The 22,613-nt window shown below is 42.7% G+C and overlaps 1 protein-coding gene across 2 annotated transcripts in view; it reads right to left on the bottom strand.

The window, feature by feature from the left end:
- Positions 1-3,931: 3,931 nt before the first annotated feature.
- Positions 3,932-22,613, bottom strand: part of RANBP3L (RAN binding protein 3 like) — a 50,650-nt gene continuing 31,968 nt past the window's right edge. Inside the window, exons 13-16 of one of the 2 annotated variants that reach the window (XR_008445499.1) lie at positions 21,645-21,787; positions 18,239-18,434; positions 14,042-14,160; positions 3,932-4,598 (exon numbers count right to left, since the gene is read on the bottom strand). Coding sequence is in view for 1 of the 2 variants with exons in the window: in XM_054032867.1 (XP_053888842.1) it covers positions 4,555-4,598; positions 18,239-18,434; positions 21,645-21,787 (383 nt within the window). In the remaining variant the exon portion in view is untranslated. The remainder of the gene's footprint in view (positions 4,599-14,041; positions 14,161-18,238; positions 18,435-21,644; positions 21,788-22,613) is intronic. The other variant, XM_054032867.1, reaches the window with a different exon arrangement.

Raw genomic sequence — 22,613 nt, 5'->3', positions numbered from 1 at the left:
GATGTATCTATAGAGAACAGTTATCTCTCTCCTCAGCCTTCATTTGTTTAAGCTAAACAAGCCAAGTTCCTTATGGCTCCTCTCATAAGGTTGGTTCTTCATTCCTCTGATCATCCTAGTAGCCCTTCTCTGCACCTGTTCCAGTTTCAATTCATTTTCTTAAACAGAACTGTACACAGTATTCCAAATGAAGTCGCACCAGTGCCTTGTATAATGGTAATAACACTTCCCCCTCTCTACAGGAAATACCTCATCTGATCCATCCGAGGATTGCATTAGCCTTTTTCACAACCACATAACATTGGCAGCTCATAGTCATCTTGTGATTGACCAGTACACCCAGGTCTTTCTCCCACGCTGTCATTTACAACTAAAACATCTCAAGCTTATAGCAAAAATTCTTGTTTAATCCCTACGTGCATGATATTGCACCCTGCACTATTAAATTTCATCCTATTTCTATTACTGCAATATTCAAGGTCATTCAAACCACAGAAATTTTTCAATTTACTACCATAATAATCTTGAAGGAGCTCCAGACTCACATTAGAAACCCCTGTCTAGAAAACAGAGTCCTATGCTCTGTCCCCACTAATTGCCATAGCTAGGAATTGAATTCTTTCAGCCAAATTCTGCCCTGATTTACATTACATGCAATTCCAGTGAAGTCAGTGTGGCTACATGAGTTGAAAATTGGGGCAGAAATTGGCCCACAGAGTTTACTTCACAGATTCCAAAGAAGGTTGGTTAGTCATAAAACAAAGAGCATGCAGAAGGCCAAAACTTTAATATGAAGAAAAAAAATATTGAGAGCGTGAAGCCCTCCGAGAGATGGCAAGTCCAGATTTCCTCTGGAGCAAGTCTTATTTTAGTTTAATTAACTTCTTCAGAGCCCAGGTCTGTTTTCTCTCCTTGGCAATCTATGCTTATACATACAAGGGAAATGTCTTCAGCATGAAGGTCGATTAACTTAACTGACTACAAATTTAAAAGTAACATAGAAACATTGAAATAGTTAGTTAATTTTTCAAGTTTCAGAGTAGCAGCCGGGTATATGCATCCGAAGAAGTGGGCTGTAGTCCACGAAAGCTTATGCTCTAATAAATTTGTTAGTCTCTAAGGTGCCACAAGTACTCCTGTAATTTTTCAAGTGACTGTAGTGTTTGTGAAAGGTAACAGAGCTCTGAAGTCTGCATTTTTAGCCAAAGAACTGGTACAGGAGAGGGAGTAGCAGTCCAAACTTTCCCAAACTTCCTTGCCAATATGCCTCAATTTTAAGTCACAGAAAAACTACCTCAAGGGGAAGTGGGATTCAGTCCCCATACGTTTTCAGTCATTGGCCATTCTGCATAGATTGCCAGTAGCAGTGAAAAATTAGTGACTAATGCAATGGTGGTTTGGTGATGTAGACTCCTGTTCACTAGGAAGTGTGCCGAACTATAAACTCATTTTTAAATAGGTCACTGAAAGATATAAAATGGTAACAAGATTGAGGTAAGGATTTAGCCTGCTGACTTGAAGGTGAAAGGCTCTAAATTGCATTACTAATCACTTGGGCCACACTGTGCATCAATCTATCAGATAATCTTTAAAGTTGACTACTCAAATATTTGTTCTTTTTCCAGGAAATGTTAGTTACATTGTTAGTTTCAAAAGAAGCTGGAAGCTGAGTTCATGATTAAGAGTCTGATTCTGCATTCCTTGTATGTTCAAATCTTTCATTGGCTTCAATGGAAGTTTTGTCCTCACAAGCTATACACTGACTTTTTTCACAATTGAAATAAATTGGCCCCTATTGACCCTGAATAAAAAAATAAAAGGGACAGCTTTTCTTTTTAAAAAAAAATTATTTATTTTTATTTAGAGCTATAGTTGGGACACAGAAGAAGACATCTAATTAGACTGAAAATGCAAGTTATCTGTAAATTGTTTGACTATAATATTGTTTTATTATATGCTGCAATAAACTCAAATACTTTCTCAATACTGAGTTAAAGTATTTCATAGTAATATATGTTACTTTTAAAAGCTATGTATTGCAACAATACTAAAATAGCACAAATAATTTAATGTAAAAAGATGTCAAAATTAAAAACTCACAGCATGAATATGTTTTAAATTCTACCTATGTATTTATATGGCCCCTATCACCATTATATCTGAACACCTCCAAAGTAGTTAGAAATAGAAACATCACCTCTGTCTTCCTTCCCAGTTCAAAGGAGCTATAGCTCAATTAGTTATTAAGTGTGTGTGTATGTGTGTGTGCAGGTGGGTGTGTAGACTTTCAGGGGTCAGAAAGCAAACTCACAAGAGATAGGTTATTCATTTAATTCTGAATGATCACAAACTTCACTGCATCTTCTAGGAACGTGTCTTGGGCCAGCTTCTATGAAAGTTCTGTATCTACTCCTGAGCTTTCCTTTGTTGACTGTTTTGTGATTGTAAAAGAACATAGTTGTTGTGGGAAGTCATGGCTGCAAATCTTTGAGATAGTCAAAACTCCCCCCAGAACAGTAGTTAGCTATCAGGATAGATCTTGAATCAAACTCTGCCTTCAATGGAAAATCAGTTCAGAGAGTGGCGTGCCTGGCCAACATTCTTCCATGACCTGTTGCTAAGTACATGGGCTGCTGCCTTTTATAACAGTTGAATTTTTTTCAGAATGTGTAGCTTTCTTCCTAGATATGAGTTGCAATAATAAAATTTGGAAGTCAGTAATGCAGGGATCTCCATTGACAGGTGTGAAACTGATCAGCAGGGTTACAGTCAGTCACAAATAAAAGGGAGCATTTCTTGTTCTTATGCTATTTGACATCAATAAAATTGGATCCAAAAGGATCCCAAAGCAGTGGCCTATCTTAATTTGAGGGCAGATGCTCTTACAGTGGCATTTCCCTTTTCCTATTAGCATCACCTGAGCCTTGCCCAGATTCAGTTTTAGCCAACTGCTCTTCATGCAGGTACTAATTTTGGTGAGGTATTGAGAATTCTGGGAGATGGTGCTGTTTATGATTTTAAAATAAATGTTGTGGAGCTGAATGTTCATGGTGTGCTGGCACCTAAACCCATGTTTCACAACTTCTCCCAACAACTTCATATAGATGTTTAATGAAACAGGAGGACTGAGCCTTGGGTGGACTCTGCAGGTGACATCTTTTGAGATGAAGAAGCCATAATAAATCTCGGGGTTTATTCTAAAAGAAGAGACTTAAGCCATTTCAGGGCATTTTCTTCATCTGCAGCCATTGATGGTAGGAAACAAATATGATGTAATCCATGTATTAAATGCTGTAGCGAGGTTCAGAAAGATGAATATGGGTATTTCCTTTCTCTGTTGGCAAGAGCAGAGAGCACCTATGCATCAAATGCTGTCTTTTTAACATGCAGTGGCCTGAGAGGGATCCAGTATTCTTCTAGTTTTTCAATCAGCTTAGTTAGAAAAGAGGTTAGACAATGGGCAGTAGTTGGTAGGGTCGCTACCATCACGTGGTGGTTCCCTTAATACTGGTTGGATTATTGTATGTGTTAGGATGGCTGGAAGACTTCCATCATCAAAGGAAACAGTGTTCAGGAATACCAATACTTAATAATAAAGTTATTATATTTAACTGTAGTTTAAGTCACCGATTTAAGGCAAAAGTTGTAGCAGGTCTCCAGAAATATTGTATGTGCATCAATTTGCACATGACAAATAGGCAATTATCTGTGCAATTACTTATTTTGTATAGGCAAAGGGAGTTTTCATGTGTGCAAACAGATGTGCCCCAAAATATTACAGTTGAATTTTCAGATGCTTCCTAAAACTTGAGGCCTGATCCTGATCCAACTGTAGTTGGTGACAAAACTCTCACTTACTGTAGTGGCAGCAGAATCAGACCCCTGTCTCTTACCATTTAAAAAAAAGATATCCTAACTCCAGTCAACAATATGAGGTATTTTCAAAACAAAGATCTTATTTAATTAAAGGTTAGTTTTCGTAGACTTCATTCATATGAAACTCCCATTCACAAGGAGTTCTGCATGAATACGGACTGCAGCATAGGACCTTGAATGTTACCAAACAATTACAATGGCTCTTTCCAATAAAATGATGTTTAAAGTTTTCATAATATGCATCTTTTTATGGACAGACATTACATAACTGAAACAAACAATAAATATATCTTCTTTTAGAAATATCACTATTTGATGGTTAAACAATTCTCTCCATCAATATGATGAATGAACCTTGATTAGATATAAAATCCATCAGGTTATTAATGTCTCTATATATGATTAATTCCAAATCTGAAGGCTTTGTAATGTTTCTTGAATACTGGAGGCCACCCCATCATTCCCATTCCAGCACAAGGAATGAAGATTGGAATCCTTAAAGTGCTTCTGAAGTCAATTTCTGCTGTATTAAGCTTATGTTGTCCTGAAAGTTAATCTTTGCTTGAAAATCATAGAACGTGAATGCATAGGATTTCCTTACTCCAAGGATTGCTGAGATGGTTTACAATTTTCAGCAAGATGAACTACCAACTGTATTGCTGTAATCATAGGTAGTTGTCATGAGCAAACAACAGGCTGTCTGCGGATCCATCTAGAATGATCTGAAATAGAATTGAATATACCTGGTTATTTCAATATATTCACACTTTAAATCAAATCAGTATTTCATAATAGAGTAATAGGTTAATGTCTGGATATGATATATTCATTGGTTATATACACCTCTACCCCCAATATAACGCTATCCTCGGGAGCCAAAAAATCTTACCGTGTTATAGGTGAAACCGTGTTATATCGAACTTGCTTTGATCCGCCAGAGTGCGCAGCCCCGCCCCCCCCGGAGCACTGCTTTACCGCGTTATATCTGAATTCATGTTATATCGGGTCGCGTTATATCAGGGTAGAGGTGTACATATAATTTAACTAGCTAACCCTGGAACAGCCATACACACTTTTGCAGGTCAATCTGTTGGACTACTCACTCTGATCTCTATGCCTGCTACTTATAATCACTTAAAATCTATCCTTCTGTATTTAATAAATTGATTTTATATTTTACCTAAAACAGTGTGGTTTTGGATGAAGTGCTTGGGAAATCTCAGCTCAGACTACAAAGGCTAGTGTAAATCCATTCCCACTGAGGGAGTGGTGAACAAGGTAATGAGCTTATGCTGGCCGGGCTTCTGACCAGTGCAAGATAGTACAGTTTGGATGCAAGGCTGGGGAGCTGGGGGGAATTGGCTGGGGCCTCTCTATTGCTGGTTCATGACTGGCTGGGGATCATTCATGTAACTCAACTAGATGTGTCCCGGCCTGTGGATGGCTGTGTAAGTGCATTGCCTGACAGAGGCTTGTAGTTTAATATTAACATCACACTGTGAGAGACAACCCAGGCTGGTGGGTTTGTTGGGCTCAGCAGTCCCACAATCCAGGTTGCACAGTTAGAGCTGTTCAGGCTGCAGGTAGCAGGAGAGAGAAAGTACATTAGTGAATCTTGGAGCTAAAGGAACTGGAAATAGGGGCTCAGAATCAAGCAGAGGAGTTAGCACATCAGCGGGCCTTAGAACTGCAAGCCACAGCAGCTGAGGAAAAGGTAAAAGAGCGGAGACACCAATTGGCCTTGCTAGAGAACCAGAATGCTCCCTCACCACTGATTTCCACCTCTCCAAAAATCCATAAATGGGAACAATTGTGTCCTGGATACAAAGAGACAGACAATCTTACAGAATATTTTACTTCCTTTGAGAGGCTGTGTGTGATTAATGAGATTCCCGAGAACAAGAAACTCCCTTCTTTGCTTGCAAAGTTAACTGGTAAAAATCTGAATATATTCAATGAAGTGCAAGTTCAGGATGCTTTAGATTATTGTAAATTCAAAGAAACAGTTTTGAAATTATTTCAGATTACCCCTGGAACACAGAGGGTAAAATTTGGGAATCTTAAGATAAATGCTGGTATGAGTAATGGGGAATATGTAAACAGCATGAAAGATCTGATGGGAAAATGGGTGAGGGGAAAAGGGGTTGAAAGCTTTGAAGAAATATTTGACCTTGTTGCTCAGGAGCACTTCCTAAGCATATGTAAAGATGAAGTGAAACAGTGTCTATGGGACAAAAATGTGAAAACTGTGGATAAGATGGCATCTCTAGCTGATGTCTTTGAGAAGACCCAGGTATCTATTGAGCGTAAACCACAGAAAGAGGGGATAAAACTTGGTGGGAAGCAGTGTTCCTGTTTTACCCCTGGAAAAAAGGAGGGTGGCTGGGAGGTTGGGCACTCACCTCCCCAGAATCATTCCTCTAATCCCTATCTCAACTCTCCTGTGAAACCAGAAGAGCCCAAAAGGTGCTGTCACTGTAATTCCACTGCTCACCTGAGAAATAAATGCCCTGTGCTGGGAGGAAGCAGACAACAAATAGTTAATGCTGCTGTCCTCACCTCAGGAATCTCTCAGGCACCTGAGACTTATCATATTGGTTTTGTGAGATTAGCCTCTGCACAATCAGACATGGAGCACATTAACGTTGTCAGAATTAATGACAGGGAATACTTAGGGTGGAAGCATACAGGGGCACGGATTTCTCTGGTTAATCAGAGTGTAGCACCAAATGCCAACATATTACCTGGTTAAATGGCAGAAATTGTAGATGTGGCTGGAACCAGATTCCCTGTGCCACTAGCTAGAATTAATTGGCGTGGGAAGATTTGGAAAGTGTTTTGACTGTGAGAGTAATGGAAGGTCTCTCGGTTGACATACTTAGTGGGAATGATTTTTTCCATATAGCTCAGGCTGTTAAGGTGTTTGCCTGCAGCAAGAAGAAACATTATGCTGGGACCCCAGAGGGAAAGAGTAAAGTCCCAGGAACTGCTGAAGGAAAGGGAGAAAATCTCTTTGATTACTCTGCAGCAGGTGGAAGCAGCATGCTTCCAAATGTGGAGGAGATTGAGACCAGCTCTGCACTGCTGCTGAAGGCAACACCTCCTCAGGAAGGGAGAAAGGTGGAGTGCCTGTCATTGAGAAAACTGTCCAGGGTGTTAGCTGCCAGCACATTGCAGCTGAACAAGGGATAGATCCCACTCTAGAGAGCACAGAGAGAGTGTCCTAGAAGGGGGCCCAAAGAAGGAAACTGGGGAAAGAATAGTGGGAGAATGTCTCCTCACTGGTCACTTGGGAGAGGATGCCCAGGACAGAGTGGACACAGGCATGCAACCTGAGACTCAGGTTCAGAAAGGGAACTGAGTAACTGACCTTTTGGAGGGAAGCAGTCACACAGCTGACCTCTTGGGGATAGAGAAAAGGGTGACAGAGGGTACCCCAACCCAGGTCCCAGTTTTCCAGGACGTTGGTCCTGATATGCTTGTGGTAAATAATTGTGGTAATTTAATCTCTTTAAATCAAGATGCAGCTACCATGCCTGTGTTAGCCAAGGAGTTGTATCCAGGAAACTTCCAGGCAGCAGTTGTCTGTGAGAATGCAAATGACTCAGCTGGCAGAGGAGAGGAGGGCTTTCTCCAGGCTGGTAAGACATAGAAAGCAGCTGAGGGAGGGCTGCTGGGAAAAGGTGCATCTGACCAAAGAGTAGACACTCTACTCTTGAGGGAATTCTACACCAAAAAAATAAAAATTCTGCACACAATATTATAAAATTCTGCAAATTTTATTTGTCAATAAATAAATGTCATTACTCCTGGGGGAATTTTGCGCCACTGCACAATGCAGAATTTTGCAGAAATTAATGTGTGTGCAGAACTTCCTTTTCCCCACAGAAATGGTCTACAGTGCTGCTAGCCGCAATAGGGTCTGCTGGACTCGGCTGAGCCCATCTCACACACAGAAGACACTGCTGGGGGGGAGGGAGGGAGCTAGAGGGTTCCTGGCAGCTGCAGTTCCCAGCATGCCCTGAGGGAAGGAGAGAGTGGCACACAGAAAACTCCATGCAAGCCTGTGGGACCTAGCATCAGGCTGTTTCTCCCTCTGGAACCCTGGGCTCTGGGGGAAGAGGGGTGGATGTCTGAACCAGGAGGGGCCCATGGCTCTGGGAGGAAGGGGATGAAGGTATCTGGGCCGGGGGGACCCATGGCTGGGCTCTGGAGGGGAGGGAGTGCAGGTATCTAGACTGGGGGGCATGGCTGGACTCGGGGGGGGGGGGGAGGGGGAGGGGTTGTAGGTGTCTGGCCTCCTGGCTGGACTCTGGAGTGGGAAAGGGGGCAGGGAACAGGAATAGGGTTGTCATAGGGAGTTCTTTAACGCTTTACTCCTGGGCGGGGGGGAATTTTGTGTGTCTGTATTGTTACACACATACTTCCTGACAGGTATTTTGAAATAAATTACCAAAATAATTGAAATTGGTGTGATTATGTAGTGTTATTTTGACAAATACAATGTGCAGAATTTTGCAAAATTTTTACTTTTTGGCGCTGAATTTTATTATTTTTTTTGGCACAGAATGCCTCCAGCAGTAAAATATGGAGACTCCAGCGTGGCAGTGGGGAGCACAGGCCACTGGTTGCATGGAGGTGGGAGATCACCCTGCATCACCGCCCCTGCACGGAGGTGGGAGATCAGGGACTCGACGGTGAGGCTGCCCTGACCGAGACACACTGCAAGGGCTGGGCCTGCCTCAGAACACCCTGGGGCCCGCCTGTCTGCACCAGGTGTGGGCAGGCAGGCTCATCCCAGCAGAATCCAAATGTGGAGGGGCTGAGTGTAGGGGGCTCCAGGTATGGGGTAAGAGGGTTCTGTGTGGGGCAATCTGGGTGCAGGGAGCTCATTGGGGGGAAATGGATGCACAGAGGATCATTGGGGGATTCTGGGTGCAGGGGCAATGGGACTCTACAATGGGGTCTAGATGAAGGTGGTTGGGGCTCAGTGTGGGGTCCAGGTGCTGAGGGAGGTATGGGTCCTGGTGCAGCTGGTTGGGGCTCAGTGGGATGTGGGTCCACATGTGGGGGTCTCATTAGGGTGGTCCCGGTGCAGGAGATGTGGGGGTTGATGGGCCTGCTTAACAGGGAAGCCCCCACTGCTGCCAAGGGGATGCTGGGCTCCTGCTCCCCTCCCCTGATTCACCTATCTCCTTCTCTTCCCCATCCCTCCCCCTTTCCTCTCCCCACTGTCCCCTGCCCTATCCCACATGCTTCCTTCCCCACTGCCTCTTCCTCCCAGCCCAACCCCATTTCCCCTGTCCCCCCCACCCCACCACGGGCACTCACTGTTGTACAGAAACAGGATGGCTACCAGCACACACACAACTGGCACTAGGACCCAGGAGGCAGCATCCAGCTTCAGAGTCAGCAAGCAGAGCAGCAGCCTCCTTCAGCCCAGTAGCTCTGCACTCGCAGAAATCGGGCAGGGCATTGGCACATGACCCTGTGTGCCCCGCCCCCCACATCTTGCCTTTGTTTTGGGGGGGAAATGCCCCCCAAACTATGCTCATGGGCATCCCCAGCCCCCCCTTCCCCTGCGCAGCTTCTTTTTGCTTCCCCATCATTTTCGGGGGAGGAGGGGAGGAAAGTAATTTGGGGGGGGGACATGAATTCTGCACAGTGGCGCAGAATTCCCTCGAAGTAATTCTTAGCCCAGAAAGCACAGATTCCAACCCTCTAGGGCAGTGGTGGGCAACCTGTGGCCCACCGTTCCCGCAGTTCCCATTGGCCGGGAAAGGCGAACCATGGCCACTGGGAGCTGTGGGGGGCTGTGCCTGCAGACGGTCAAAGTCAGCAAAATGTCCCGCAGCCTGCAATCAGATTACCCTGATGAGCCGCAGGTTGCCCAACACTGCTCTAGGAAAAGGGGGCAGGGAAGGTCCAAGTACTGGGAGTGGGGATCACATGGTAATCCCAAGAAAGGAGATGGATTTTTGGCATGTGTATAACCCTGGGATTGGGGGACAGCTCCACAGAAGGCCAGCCAATATGCAGAATCTCCCTACATCCTTATCTCACCAGACCCTGGAGTATCAGAGCCCCAAAGATGATTGGACTGAGGATTCATACTGAAGGGGACACAGAAGGGAAAATAAAAACAGTAACTGAACATATGCTAAGGTTAAGGAAGGAGTTGAAAGACACAATGGGTATTGAACAAACCAGACTGTCTAAACAGAAAGCGTAGTATGAGAAAAAATACTTGGAAATACCTCCTTGTGATGAAGGATTTGGTGTTACTGTTAAATCTCATGATAAAAAGTTTGGTAAATAGTAAACCTTATGACAAATAATTTGGTAAAGATGGTAAATCCTATGAAAAGGTACAAAGGCTAGTGTAAATCCATTCCACACTGAGAGAGTGGTGAATGAGGTAATGAGCTGACACTAGCCAGGCTTCTTCATTGCAAGACAGTAGAGTTCTGGGTTGCAAGGCTGGGGAGCTGGGGCCTTTCTATTGCTGGATTATGAGGGGCCGGGAGATCATTCATGTAACTCAGTTGGATGTGTCCCTGCCTGTGGATTGGATGTGTCCCTTACACAGTGCATTGCCTGTCAGAGGCTTATAGTTTAACATTAACATCACAGTGTGAGAGACAACTCAGGCTGCTGAGTTTGGAAGGCTCAGTGGTCCCACAGTCCAGGTTGCAATCCAGGGACCCTGTCACATTGCAACAAGGCCAGTACACGAGTAACTTCTGTCATGTACTGGAAAAGTTGCAAGGTTACCTCATGCCTTGGTACTGTTCTCTTTAATGGAGCACAGCTGGCACTTCTATTAATGAGCATATTGTTTGGCACCCAAAACCAGAGCAAGCCCTAAGATCCTGGCAAATCTTGGTGGACCAACAGAAGCTTCAGCTCAGAAGTCTTTTGCCTCTGCATTAACTTTTTGCACCTTACAGTTTTCTTCTGAATCCAAAGCAACGTGGCATGCTGCCTGGGAGTTCCCTACCAGCCAGTGACCTGGAACTCTCCTTAAGGAGGTTCCACAGCATGGAAGAAGGAACACCTATATCATTGCTGCTTCAGACAGCACTAGGAGGAGTATTACAACCTGGCTGATAGACTCATAGAATTGTAGGCCTGGAAAGGACCTCCAGTGGTCTTCTAATCCAGTCCCCTGCACTCAAGGCAGGAGTAAATATTATCTAGGCCATCCCTGACAAGTATTTTTCTAACCTGCTATTAAAAACCTCCAATGATGGAGATTCCACAACCTCGCGAGGCAATTTATTCCAGTGCTTAACTACCCTAACAGTTAGAAAGTTTTTCCTACTGTCCAACCTAAACCTCCCTTGCCGCAATTTAAACCCATTGGTTCTTGTCCTGTCCTCGGAGAACAATTTTTCTCTCTCCTCCTTGTAGCAACCTTTTATGTAATTGAGAACGGTTTTCATGTCTCCCATCAGTCTTCTCTTCTCCAGACTAAACAAACCCAATTTTTTTCAATCTTTCTTCATAGGTCATGTTTTAAAGACCTTTAATCATTTTTGTTGCTCTTCTCTGGACTTTCTCCAGTTTGTCCACATCTTTCCTAAAATGTGGCACCCAGAACTGGACACGATACTCCAGTTGAGGCCTAATCAGCACAGAGTAGAGCAGAAAAATTACTTCTTGTGTCTTGCTTAAAAACTCCTGCTAATACATCTTTTGCTTTTTTTGCAACAGTATCGGGGGGTAGCCGTGTTAGTCTGTATCCTCAAAAACAAGAAGTCTGGTGACACCTTAAAGACTAACAGATTTATTTGGGCATAAGCTTTCATGGGTAAAAAACCCACTTCTTCAGATGCAACAGTGTTACACTGTTGACTCATATTTAGCTTGTGATCCACTATGACCTCCAGATCCCTTTCTGCAGACACCTTCCTAGGCAGTCATTTCCCATTTCATATGTGTGCAACTGATTGTTCCCTCCTAAGTAGAGTACACTTTGCATTTGTCCTTATTGAATTTCATCCTATTTCCTTCAGACGATTTCTCCAGCATGTCCAGATCATTTTGAATTTTAATCCTATTCTCCAAAGCATTTGCAACCCCTCCCAGCATGGTTTCATCGGCAATCTTTATAACTGTATTCTCTATGCCATTATCTAAATCACTGGTGGAGATATTGAACAGAACCAGACTTAGAACTGATCTCTGCAGGAGCCCACTTGATATGCCCTTCTGGCTTGACTGTGAACCACTGATAACTATGCTCTGGGAACGGTTTTCCAACCAGTTAGGCACCCATCTTAAATTAGCTCCATCTAGGTTGTATTTCCCTAGTTTGTTTATGAGAAGGTCATGCAAGACAGTATCAAAAGCCTTACTAAAGTCAAGATATACCATATCTACTGCTTCCCCCCATCCACAAGGCTTGTTACCCTGTCCGAGAAAGCTATTAGGTTGGTTTGACACTATTTGTTCTTCACAAATCCATGCTGACTGTTACTTATCACCTCATTATTTTCTGGGTGTTTGCAAATTGATTTTTTAATTATTCATTCCATTATCTTTCTGGATTCTGAAGTTAAACTGACTGGTCTGTAATTCCCTGGTTTGTCCTTATTTCTCTTTTTATAGATTACCACTATATTTGCCCTTTTCCAGTCCTCTGGAATCTCTCCTGTCTTCCATGACTTTTTGAAGATAATCACTAATGCCTCATAGCTCTTCAGTCAGCTTCTTGAGTATTCTAGGATGTATTTCCTAAGGCCCCGGTGACTTGAAGGCATCTAACTTGTAATTTTTAACTTGTTCTTTCCCTATTTTAACCCCTGAGCCTACCTAATTTTCACTGGTATTCACTATGTTAGATGTCCAGTTGCTACTAAACTTTTTGGTGAAAACTGAAACTGAAACAAAAAAGTCATTTAGCACTTCTGCCATTTCCACATTTTTTGTTATTGTTATTGTTTCCCCCCCTCATTGAGTAATTGACCTACCCTGTCCTTGGTCTGCCTCTTGCTATTAATGTATTTGTAGAATGTTTTCTTGTTACCCTTTATGTCTCAAGCTAGTTTAATCTTGTTTTGTGTTTTGGCCTTTCTAATTTTGTCCCTACATATTTGCGTTATTTGTTTATATTCATCCTTTGTAAATTGATCTAGTTTCCACTTTTTGTAGGACTAATTTTTTAATTTCAGCTTATTGAATTCTGCTGGTTAAGCCAGGATGGTCTCTTGCCATACTTTCTATCTTTCCTAGCAGTGGGACAGTTTGCTCTTGTGCCCTTAATAATGTCTCGTTGAAAAACTGCCAATATTCTCTTGAACTGTTCTTCCCCTTAGACTTGCTTCCCATGGGATCTTACCTACCAAACTCCCTGGAATTTGCTAACGTCATCCTTCTTGACAACCATTGTCTTTATTCTGCTGTTTTCCCTCCCACCATTTCTTAGAATCATGAACTCTATCATTTCATGATCACTTTCACCCAAGCTGCCTTCCAATTTCAAATCCTCAACCAGTTCCTCCCTATTTGTCAAAATGAAATCAAGAACAGCCTCTCCCCTAATTGCTTTCTTGAGCTTCTGAAATAAAAAATTGCCTCCAATGCCTTCCAAGAACTTGATGTATAATCTGTGCCATGCTCTATTATTTTCCCAACAGATGTCTGGGTAGCTGAAGTCCCCCATCACCACCAAGTACTTTGGATGATTTTGTCAGTAGTTTAAAAAAAAGCCTCATCCATCTCTTCTTCCTGGTTAAGTGGTCTGTAGTTATCTCTTACCATGACATCACCCTTGTTTTTATCCCTTTTATCCTGACTCAGAGACTTTCAACAAGTCTGTCTCCTATTTTCATCGCAACCTCAGTCCAGGTGTATACATTTTTTATATATAAGGCAACACTTCCTGAGTAAGCTGTACCCTTCTATACCAAAATTCCAGTCATGTGTATTAACCCTCCAAGTCTCTGTGATGCCAACTATGGCACTGTTGGGTTTATTAACTAGCATTTCTGGTTCTTCCTGCTTATTTCCCATACTTCTCGCATTAGTATAAGATACATCTAAGATACTGATTTGATTTCCCCGCTATGTTGTCCTTGTCCCTTTCTTATCCCTGCTAGAACAGCCCATGCTCCCCAACAGATTCCGACCCTTCTCCCAGGTCTCCATGTTTTTTACTTACCTGTGAGTTTTTGTCTCCTGCCCTCATCTGATGGTAGCATCTGTCTCCCCAGCCCCACGGGTATATTCCCCATACCTATCTCTTCTCCCTTGTAGAGCTGGATCCTCATAAATAGACTTCTGTAGGGGTCAAGGAAGAAAGGAATGATGGAAGTGAAGGGAAGCATCCCTTCTAAGGCCCCCCAGCAAGGAATCACTGGGATTTCATCCTCTCTTCTGAAAGCATCAGATGTGAGAGTCTATCTCACAGTGACTTATTTTGGCCTAACAGCTCCAACTATGACACTTCATCAAGAACCATTTTTCCTAACATTCTCAGGATCACTGGCCCTGTGCTTCTCACAGAATAATGGTTGTTTCCACAAGCTGATGAGATCATTTACACTCTAGGGGCCTGCTACTATTCCCAAATTCACAAAGAGGTTTAGGCACTATGATGCTGAGCATTGCAATGCCTAACTTGTAGGTGCCTAGAAAATCCCTGGGATCCACAAAGCCTGAGTTAGGAGTCTAGGATCCTAGAGAGATATTCATCTAAGAATGCAATCCACAAAAGCCTGCCAGCTAGGCAAGAAGTCTCCTAAGCAAGCCAATAGGAGATGCCTCTGAGAGGGTATGTCCTAAGCCCTGCCCTTCTCAGGGAATTCTGCACCTAAGTCCAGGCTGCAGGTAGGTACCCATCTCTGCTTAAAATCCATAGCCAGGAACCCCTCTCCTAGAGCTGGGTGGCTTAGACACTTAAGCCATTTCTTGCAAGAATGGCTTAGATGCCTGCCTAATGCCACACAAAGCAGAGGAGAATGTGGATAATGACTCCCCTATAACTAGGGCCCTACCAAATTCATGGCCATGAAAAATGCATCGCAGACCATGAAATCTGTTCTCTCCCTGTTAAATCTGGTCTTTTGTGTGCTTTTACCCTATACTATACAGATTTCATGGGGAAGACCAACATTTCTCAAATTGGGGGTCCTGACCCAAAAGGGCATTGCAGGGAAGTTGCAAGGTTATTTTGGGGAGGCGGTGTCGTGATATTGCCACCCTTACTTCTGTGCTGCCTTCAGAGCTCGGTGGCCAGAGAGCTACGGCTGTTGGCCAAGTGCCCAGCTCTGAAGGCAGCACCCCACCAGCAGCAGCATAGAAATAAGGGTGGCAACACCATACCATGCCAGCCTTACTTCTGTGTTGCTGCCTTCAGAGCTGGGCGGCCAGACAGTAGCAGCTGCTGACTGAGGGCACAGCTCTGCAGGCAGCAGCACAGAAGTAAAGGTGGCAATACCATACCATGCTATTCTTACTTCTGCGCTGCTGCTGGCGGTGGCTCTGACCTCAGAGCTGGGCTCTCAGCCAGCAGCCACCACTCTCCAGCTGCCCAGCTCTGAAGACAGCGCTGCTACCAGCAGCAGCACAGAAGTAAGGGTAGCAGTACCACAACCCCCATTACAATATCCTTGCGACCACTGCACAACTCCTTTTTGGGTCAGGATCACTACAATTACAACACTGAATTTTTAGATTTAAATAACTGAAATAATGAAATTTATGATTTTTTAAATCCTATGACCACGAAATTGACCCAAATGGACCGTGAATTTGGTAGGGCCCTACCTATAGCCATTAGCCCAGTGGTTAGGTTACTCATCCAGGATGTGGGAGACCCCAAGTCAATTCCTCCCTCTGCCTGATGAGAAGAGATATGAACAGGGAAGAACTATTGTAATAGCTTATCTAGGGACACGGTGGATTCTCCATCACTTACAGTCTTTACATCAAGACTGAATATCTTTTTAAAAGATATAGCTCAAACAGCAGTCATGGGCTTGATGCAGAGATTACTAGGTGAGGTTCTTTGGCCTGAGTTATGCAGGAACTCAGACTAGATGACTACAATGGCTTTAAAATCTATGAATCTGTGAGTACAGAATGAGGCCCCAAGTATGTAAACAAAGCCAGGAGGTATCTGGGTGTAGCCAGTGATGGAGAACATTGTATTCTGCAGATCAGAAAAACCTTTAAGAGAAAGATAAAGGGAAATTTTGAGAACTCCCTGCACTTTGAGCATTCTAGCCTGCCAGTTTTTGAAAGTAGTACTCCATACGATTCTCACTTTTCGACACCCTGTTAAAAGAAACTGCTTACTGTGTATTTCAACCAGAAGAGCCACAAGTAAGCCAAATGCTAACTGCCTGTGAGAGAGCAGGGCATCATGAATCATTTTAGAAATGGAGTTCCAGGAGTGAGTGTGCTGCAAGATTGGGTTGCATGACTAGATGCGACTGTATGAGTGTAAAGTGGGGACAGAATACTGGAAGGCAAAACCTACGCAAGATGAAGATCTAATGGGTATAAGGATAACAGGTGAGATGAAGGTAAAGCAGTAAATGCTAGAGGCCACCCAAAGATTTGTTGAAAGGGACTGTGAGTACTTCTGTCAATGATCACTTGGACATGAAAAACAGAGGTTTGGATTAAGGATCCAGGAGTAACTAGCAGAAGGGTATTCTCTTATTTTTGTGCTCCTAAAATACAGATCTCAGATTCTGTTTGTCACCTGCTATCTCAACCTCTGCATCAGAAGTCTTTGACTGTAAATCCAGTCTCTTATACCTTTTTGACATTACCTTTCACCTCAGCCTTTGTGCAAGAACTAGAAGTCCTTATTGTCAATAATTCTGGAAAGGAATCCAACTTCATATGAAGTTTTCAAATTAACAGAAACTCTTCTTAAAACCAATGGAGACTATTTTTGGAAGGACACAGAGCAGGTTTGACTATTTGGAGATAACAAGGGAGTTTTCACGTTAAGTAATTTGGAAAAGTGCTTAATGTTAATATTTTCAATTATTTTACCAATTCTAAAGTCCTGGCACTCATTTAAATTAATTCTGTATACCAAGTGTATTAATGTAAAGAAAAACAAAAAGACTAACATTTTCCCCATTTGTTTAATGGAATAATATTTGCAAATGGGTATTTGAAAAAAGTTTTGTTTTATAATAATGGCATGTTTTGTTCTGTGAACTGAATATTATAGAGATACAACAAATGATTATGGGAACAAGTATTGTAAACTGTCATATTCTTGCTAACAGGAAAAAAGACGTGTTTGTTTCCTAAAGTAAACAGTCACTCAAAACTGTTATTTGTATGGGATTTGATCCGTGCTGAAGAGTTATTTTAAAAACTAAAAAGGGAACAGCCTGCAGCTCCACTGGAAGGAGAAGTGACACGTGGCTAATGATAATTCAAACATCACTGCCGTATTCCTCCTGAGAGAAGACGTAGATGCAATTTACAATTCCTACATGCACAACAGCAGCTCTCCTGGGGTGAATCTCCCCACTTGGGCAGCGTAGTGCCTGCCTTCCACTAAGGAAAGGCAACTTTCAGCTCTGGCCACTGTATCTCTAGAGTCCCTTGACTTCTCCATGGTTGACCCTAGCCACTTTATGGGCTGTGCTAACTGCCACTGAAGTGAGATTTGTGAGCATCTTGCTCCAATACAGCCTGCTTTAGGTGGACTCTTCACCCGTGGGGGTTGTAGTCTTTGTTCCACTGGTGAAAGCAGATTAATCCTGGGCAGGGTGTCTAGCCCCACAAATCTCCTGGTAGATGAATCTGTCACTTTATCAAAGTTCTTAACGTCCTGTAACAGTATAAAATCTCCTGGTGCTTGCATTGTCAACCCGTTTTACCATCCATAAATGACTGTTACAATCTTTCAGCATAGGTTGATGTTTAAAAGAAATCAGACATTACATAAGTTTGGTTCAAATGACCATTTTTATGGTTCAGGTAGACTAACTACCACAAACTATATGCAGCACTGGTATAAGTGGACTCAACTTCCAATGAAGTAAGTGGAAATTAAGCACAGAACTACAGACTACTTCAACTGAGATATCCAAGTCTGGGTTTAGGAGCCTTAACTTTAAGCTTGAAAATTTTTAACCCAGATATCCTGACACTCATTCCTCTGTCAAAAGATACTCTGATTATTTATTTTAAAAGAATTTGGCACTGTTGACACAAGCCTGTCAAAATATTAAAACCCTACTTCAGTGCTGGAGAGAGGGGCACCGTAACCTAGGCACTTGGATGGAAAGTAGAGGTTAATAAAAGGGGGTAGAAATGGGATTCTCAGGGCACCAAGTGAAGTTCAAAGGAGCACAAAAGTCTCAGGAAAAACTCTGCTTACCTGATCCATTGCTGCTCGCTTGAGTTATTGTTTCATCTTCATCATCATCATCACTATCACAGTTTAATGAATGAAAGGCTGTTTCTGGCTCTGTGTCAACCTGATTTGCATCCAATTCTTGCTCAGCAAAGCTTCGCAGTGCAACAAGGCGGTGATGTATTGCTGCATACAGGTACCCAGTATCTTTTGAACTTGCCTGTAGAAAATAAAGTGCATACCACCATTGAAAATAACTGCAAAATAACTCTGACTGCATCCCAACCAACCACTGAAGTGCAGATGCAAAGGGGAGAGATTTTAAAAGGACTCAAAAGAGCTAAAATCCCTTAATCAGACACTTATTGTCCTTTGGAGTCAAAAGAATTTATGTAAGATTCCAACTTAGTATCTTTGTGAGAAAATCGACTTAAATACAAATAATATTAAGTTTGTCTTAATGGTCTGTGTTTTAGAATTTGTTAAAAATTGTTGGTTGTTTTCTTTGAGATAATGGATGCAACCTTAAAACAAAAATTATGATTCCTCTCAGTGAATGACTCAATTTTTATTGAATACTTAATATTCTCAACTCTGTGCAATTCCTCAGTAACAAAATGTACTTCTGACAATAATAAAACATATATGGATTGTGAAAATTCCTAGTCATATTTCTGGTTAGAAGTAAGTAAAGACAGAATTAACAACCAAAAATTAGTTCTCTGATTAACAAATGAAAAGATGCCATGAACTCTGCTGGTGAAGTTGGAAGGAAATCATTTACCATAGCGTAGCTGAAAGCACATGGTCTTCTGGGGCCTGATACTCCACTGCTTTGCACCATGTGAATTCATTTACACCTGTACCAATTCAGAGTAGAAAGATACTGGTCTGATTTGGTAGTTTTATACCCAATTTATATTCACTTTGCACAGATGTAAGTGACTGCAAGAGTTGCAAAGCAGTAGAGTATCTAGCTCTTCTTCCATGCTGCTCACATTTGCAGCAGCCAAAAACTTTCCTTTCACCATAGCCATGCACAGAAGAAAGCAGTTGAGAGCAATTCAGAGTTGGTGTTTCAGCAGAAATTAGCTCAGTTGTCAACTGAGTAATTTGTCATCACAGGAATATGCAGCTTTCCAGGGACAAAGTCAGCCTAGGGTTGCAAATGTTATAGATTAGACTCAAGTAGCTGCCTTTTTCATTGGTTCTCAAACTTGTTCATATATCTTTGAACCTGAGCCATGGGTGAGCCATTCTTTTTAGGCATATCTGAGGAACTGTCCTAGATTGAGGTGTCAAGAGAGGAGGTTTGGGAACAAATTGATAAATTAAACATTGGTAAGTCAGCAGGACGAACCAGATGGTATTCATCCAAGAGTTCTGAAGGAACTCAAATATGAAAGTGTAGAACTACTTACTGGGATACATAGCCTATCACTTAAATCAGCCTCTATACCAGATGACTGGAGGATAGCTAATGTAATGGCAATTTTTAAAAAAGGTTCCAGAGCTGATCCTGGCAATTACAGACTAACTTTAATAGCAGGCAATTGGTTGAAACTATAGTAAAGAAGAGGATTATCAGACACACAGATGAACATGATTTGTTGGAGAAGAGTCAACATGGCTTTTGTAAAGGGAAGTTGTGCCTCGTCAATCTATTAGAATTCTTTGAGGGTGTCAACAAGCATGTGGACATGGATGATCCAGTTGATATAGTGTACTTGGACTTTCAGAAAGCTTTTGACAAGGTCCACACCAAAGGCTCTTAAGTAAAGTAAGAAGTCATGGGATCAGAGAAGGTCCTCCCATGGATCAGTAACTGGTTAAAATCTAGGAAACAATGGTCAGTTTTCACAATGTAAAGAGAAATAGCAGGATCTGTACTGGGACCTGCACTGTTCAACATATTCATAAATGATCTGGAAAAGGAGGTAAACAGTGATGTGGCAAAGTTTGGAGAAGATACAAAATTACTTAAGAAGACAGTTAAGTCTAAAGATGACTGAAGAGTTACAAAGAGACCTCACAAAACTGAGTGACTGGGCAACAAAATGGCAGATGAAATTCAATGTTGATAAGTGCAAAAGTAATGCACATTGGGAAAAATTATCATATCTATACATACAAAATGATGGGATCTAAATTAGCTGTTTCCACTGAAGAAAGAAATCTTGGATAGTTCTCTGAAAAAAACTGCTAAATGTGCAGTGGCAGACAAGAAAGCTAACAGAATGTTAGGAACTATTAGGAAACTGATAGATAGTAAGAGAAAATATCATAGCACCACTATATAAATCTATTGTATGCCCACACCTTGAATACTGCATGCAGTTCTGGTCACCACATCTCAAAAAAGATATATTAGTATTAGAAAAGGACAACAAAAATGACTAGGGGTATGTAAAAGCTTTGGTATATGGAAGATTAAAAAACTGGGATTGTTCATCTTAGAAAAGAGATGACTAAAGGGGGGATATGATAGAGGCCTATAAAATCACAAATGATGTGGAGAAAGTGAATAAGGAAGTGTTATTTACCCATTCACATAAGACAAGGATCGGGGTTACCCAATGAAATTAAACCTGATGCCTATTAAACAAACATAAGGAAGAACTTCTTCACACAATGCATAGTCAACCATTGCCAGGGGATATTGTGAAGGCCAAAACAATAACTGGGTTAAAAAAAGAATGAGGTAAGTTCATGGAGGATAGGTCCATCAATGGCTCTTAGTCAAGTTGGTGAGGGATGCAATCCCATGCTCTGGGTGTCACTAAGCCTCTGACTGACAGAAGGTGGGATTGAACAACTGAGGGTGGATCACTTGATAATTGCCCTGTTCTGAACATTCCCTCTAAAGCTTCTGGCATTGACCACTGTCAGAAGACAGGATACTGGGCTAGATGGACCAATGGTCTGACCCAGTATGGACATTCTTATGGTCTTATATATCTTATTGGCGACTCTTGTGGACTACCTGCCCTTCTAGTTACGATTGCATGGACTATTCCCCCCACCATCAACCACACCCACCACTTTGATTAATATACCTGTGGCAACTATAGCAATTGTTTCTATGCAGAAGGAAAAATCAGGAAAGTGTGTTGATATATTTTAGGCATCTTTTAATGTTATTTAACATCATGGAGTAGCCAGTTCCACAGATCACTGATGGTCCACAGACCACAGTTTGGGAACAATTTGTATACCATTGCTTTAGTGACCCCTGCTGGCTGTCTAATACAGTGATCTGGTTATCTCCTTGGGCCATATCAGACCTTCAACTTTTTGCACAATTGACCTCAATGGTAATTGTGTACATGTTATAGCCTTACCCTTTTTACCGTAAGGAGGCTTGCCAGAACAAGGAGTCTGAGCTAAATTGCAAGTTCTAGATACTTGTTCTTTTTCAATTTTTTCTTACCTGTATTAGAAATACTTTAACAGAATGGTCTTCTAGGTCTGTCGCAGTGATGCACAGACTCTTGCGATTTGCTCTTTCTATCACCATCTGAGTCCAGAGTTTGGTGTTGAGAATCAGTCTCAAACTGCCTTGATTTCGCATAACTAAAACAGGAATGCTTATATATTAGACATTACATGGAAATTGAAACCTCCCTGTTGTTTCAGCAGATTTATTCAGTACTGCTATAAAAATCATATTTCCATTAACTTTGCATTTCAGGGGATTATAACCTAACATTTTGAAAGAGGTGGGGGGTTAAATTTCTTTACTATTCTTCGATATTTTTAAAGTTTCTCTCGATATTTTATACTTTTTGCCATATGATATAATAAAGTGTAAGAAACTACTGCTCAATAAGCAGAACACCCCATAAGTCACTTGGAAGCAGGGCCGGCTCCAAGTTTTTTGCCGCCCCAAGCAAAAAATTTTTCCTGCGCCCCCCCGGCTCCGCCCCTTCCCCAAATCCCCGGCCCTGCCTACTTCCCCCGGGCATGCCGCATTTCCCCTCCTACCCCTCCCTCCCAGGCGTGCCCGGAGCTTGCCTGGGAGGGAGCGGGGAGAAGCGGAGTGGCGGCGTGCTTGGGGGAGCAGGCGGCAGTGGAGCGGAGGTGAGCTGGGGGGGGTAGCGGTTCCTCTGTCCCCCCTCCAGGGTTACTTCCTTGACCCTCCCCGCGCCCCCCACTGCCACAGCTCACCTCCGCTCCACCTGCTCCCCCGAGCGCGCCACCACTCCGCTTCTTCCCCCTCGCTCCCTCCCTCCCAGGCTTGCTGCTAAACAGCTGATTCGCGCGGCAAGCCTGGGAGGGAGGGGCGGAGAAGCAGAGCAGTGGCGCGCTCGGTGAAGCAGGCGGCAGTGGAGCGGAGGTGAGCTGGGGGGGAGCGGTTCCTCTGACCCCTCTCCAGGGTTACTTCCTGCGGTCCTCCCCC

Source organism: Malaclemys terrapin, chromosome 6 (assembly GCF_027887155.1).
Source record: "Malaclemys terrapin pileata isolate rMalTer1 chromosome 6, rMalTer1.hap1, whole genome shotgun sequence".
Lineage (NCBI taxonomy): Eukaryota > Metazoa > Chordata > Testudines > Emydidae > Malaclemys > Malaclemys terrapin.
This window is presented reverse-complemented; position numbering and strand designations above follow the sequence as displayed.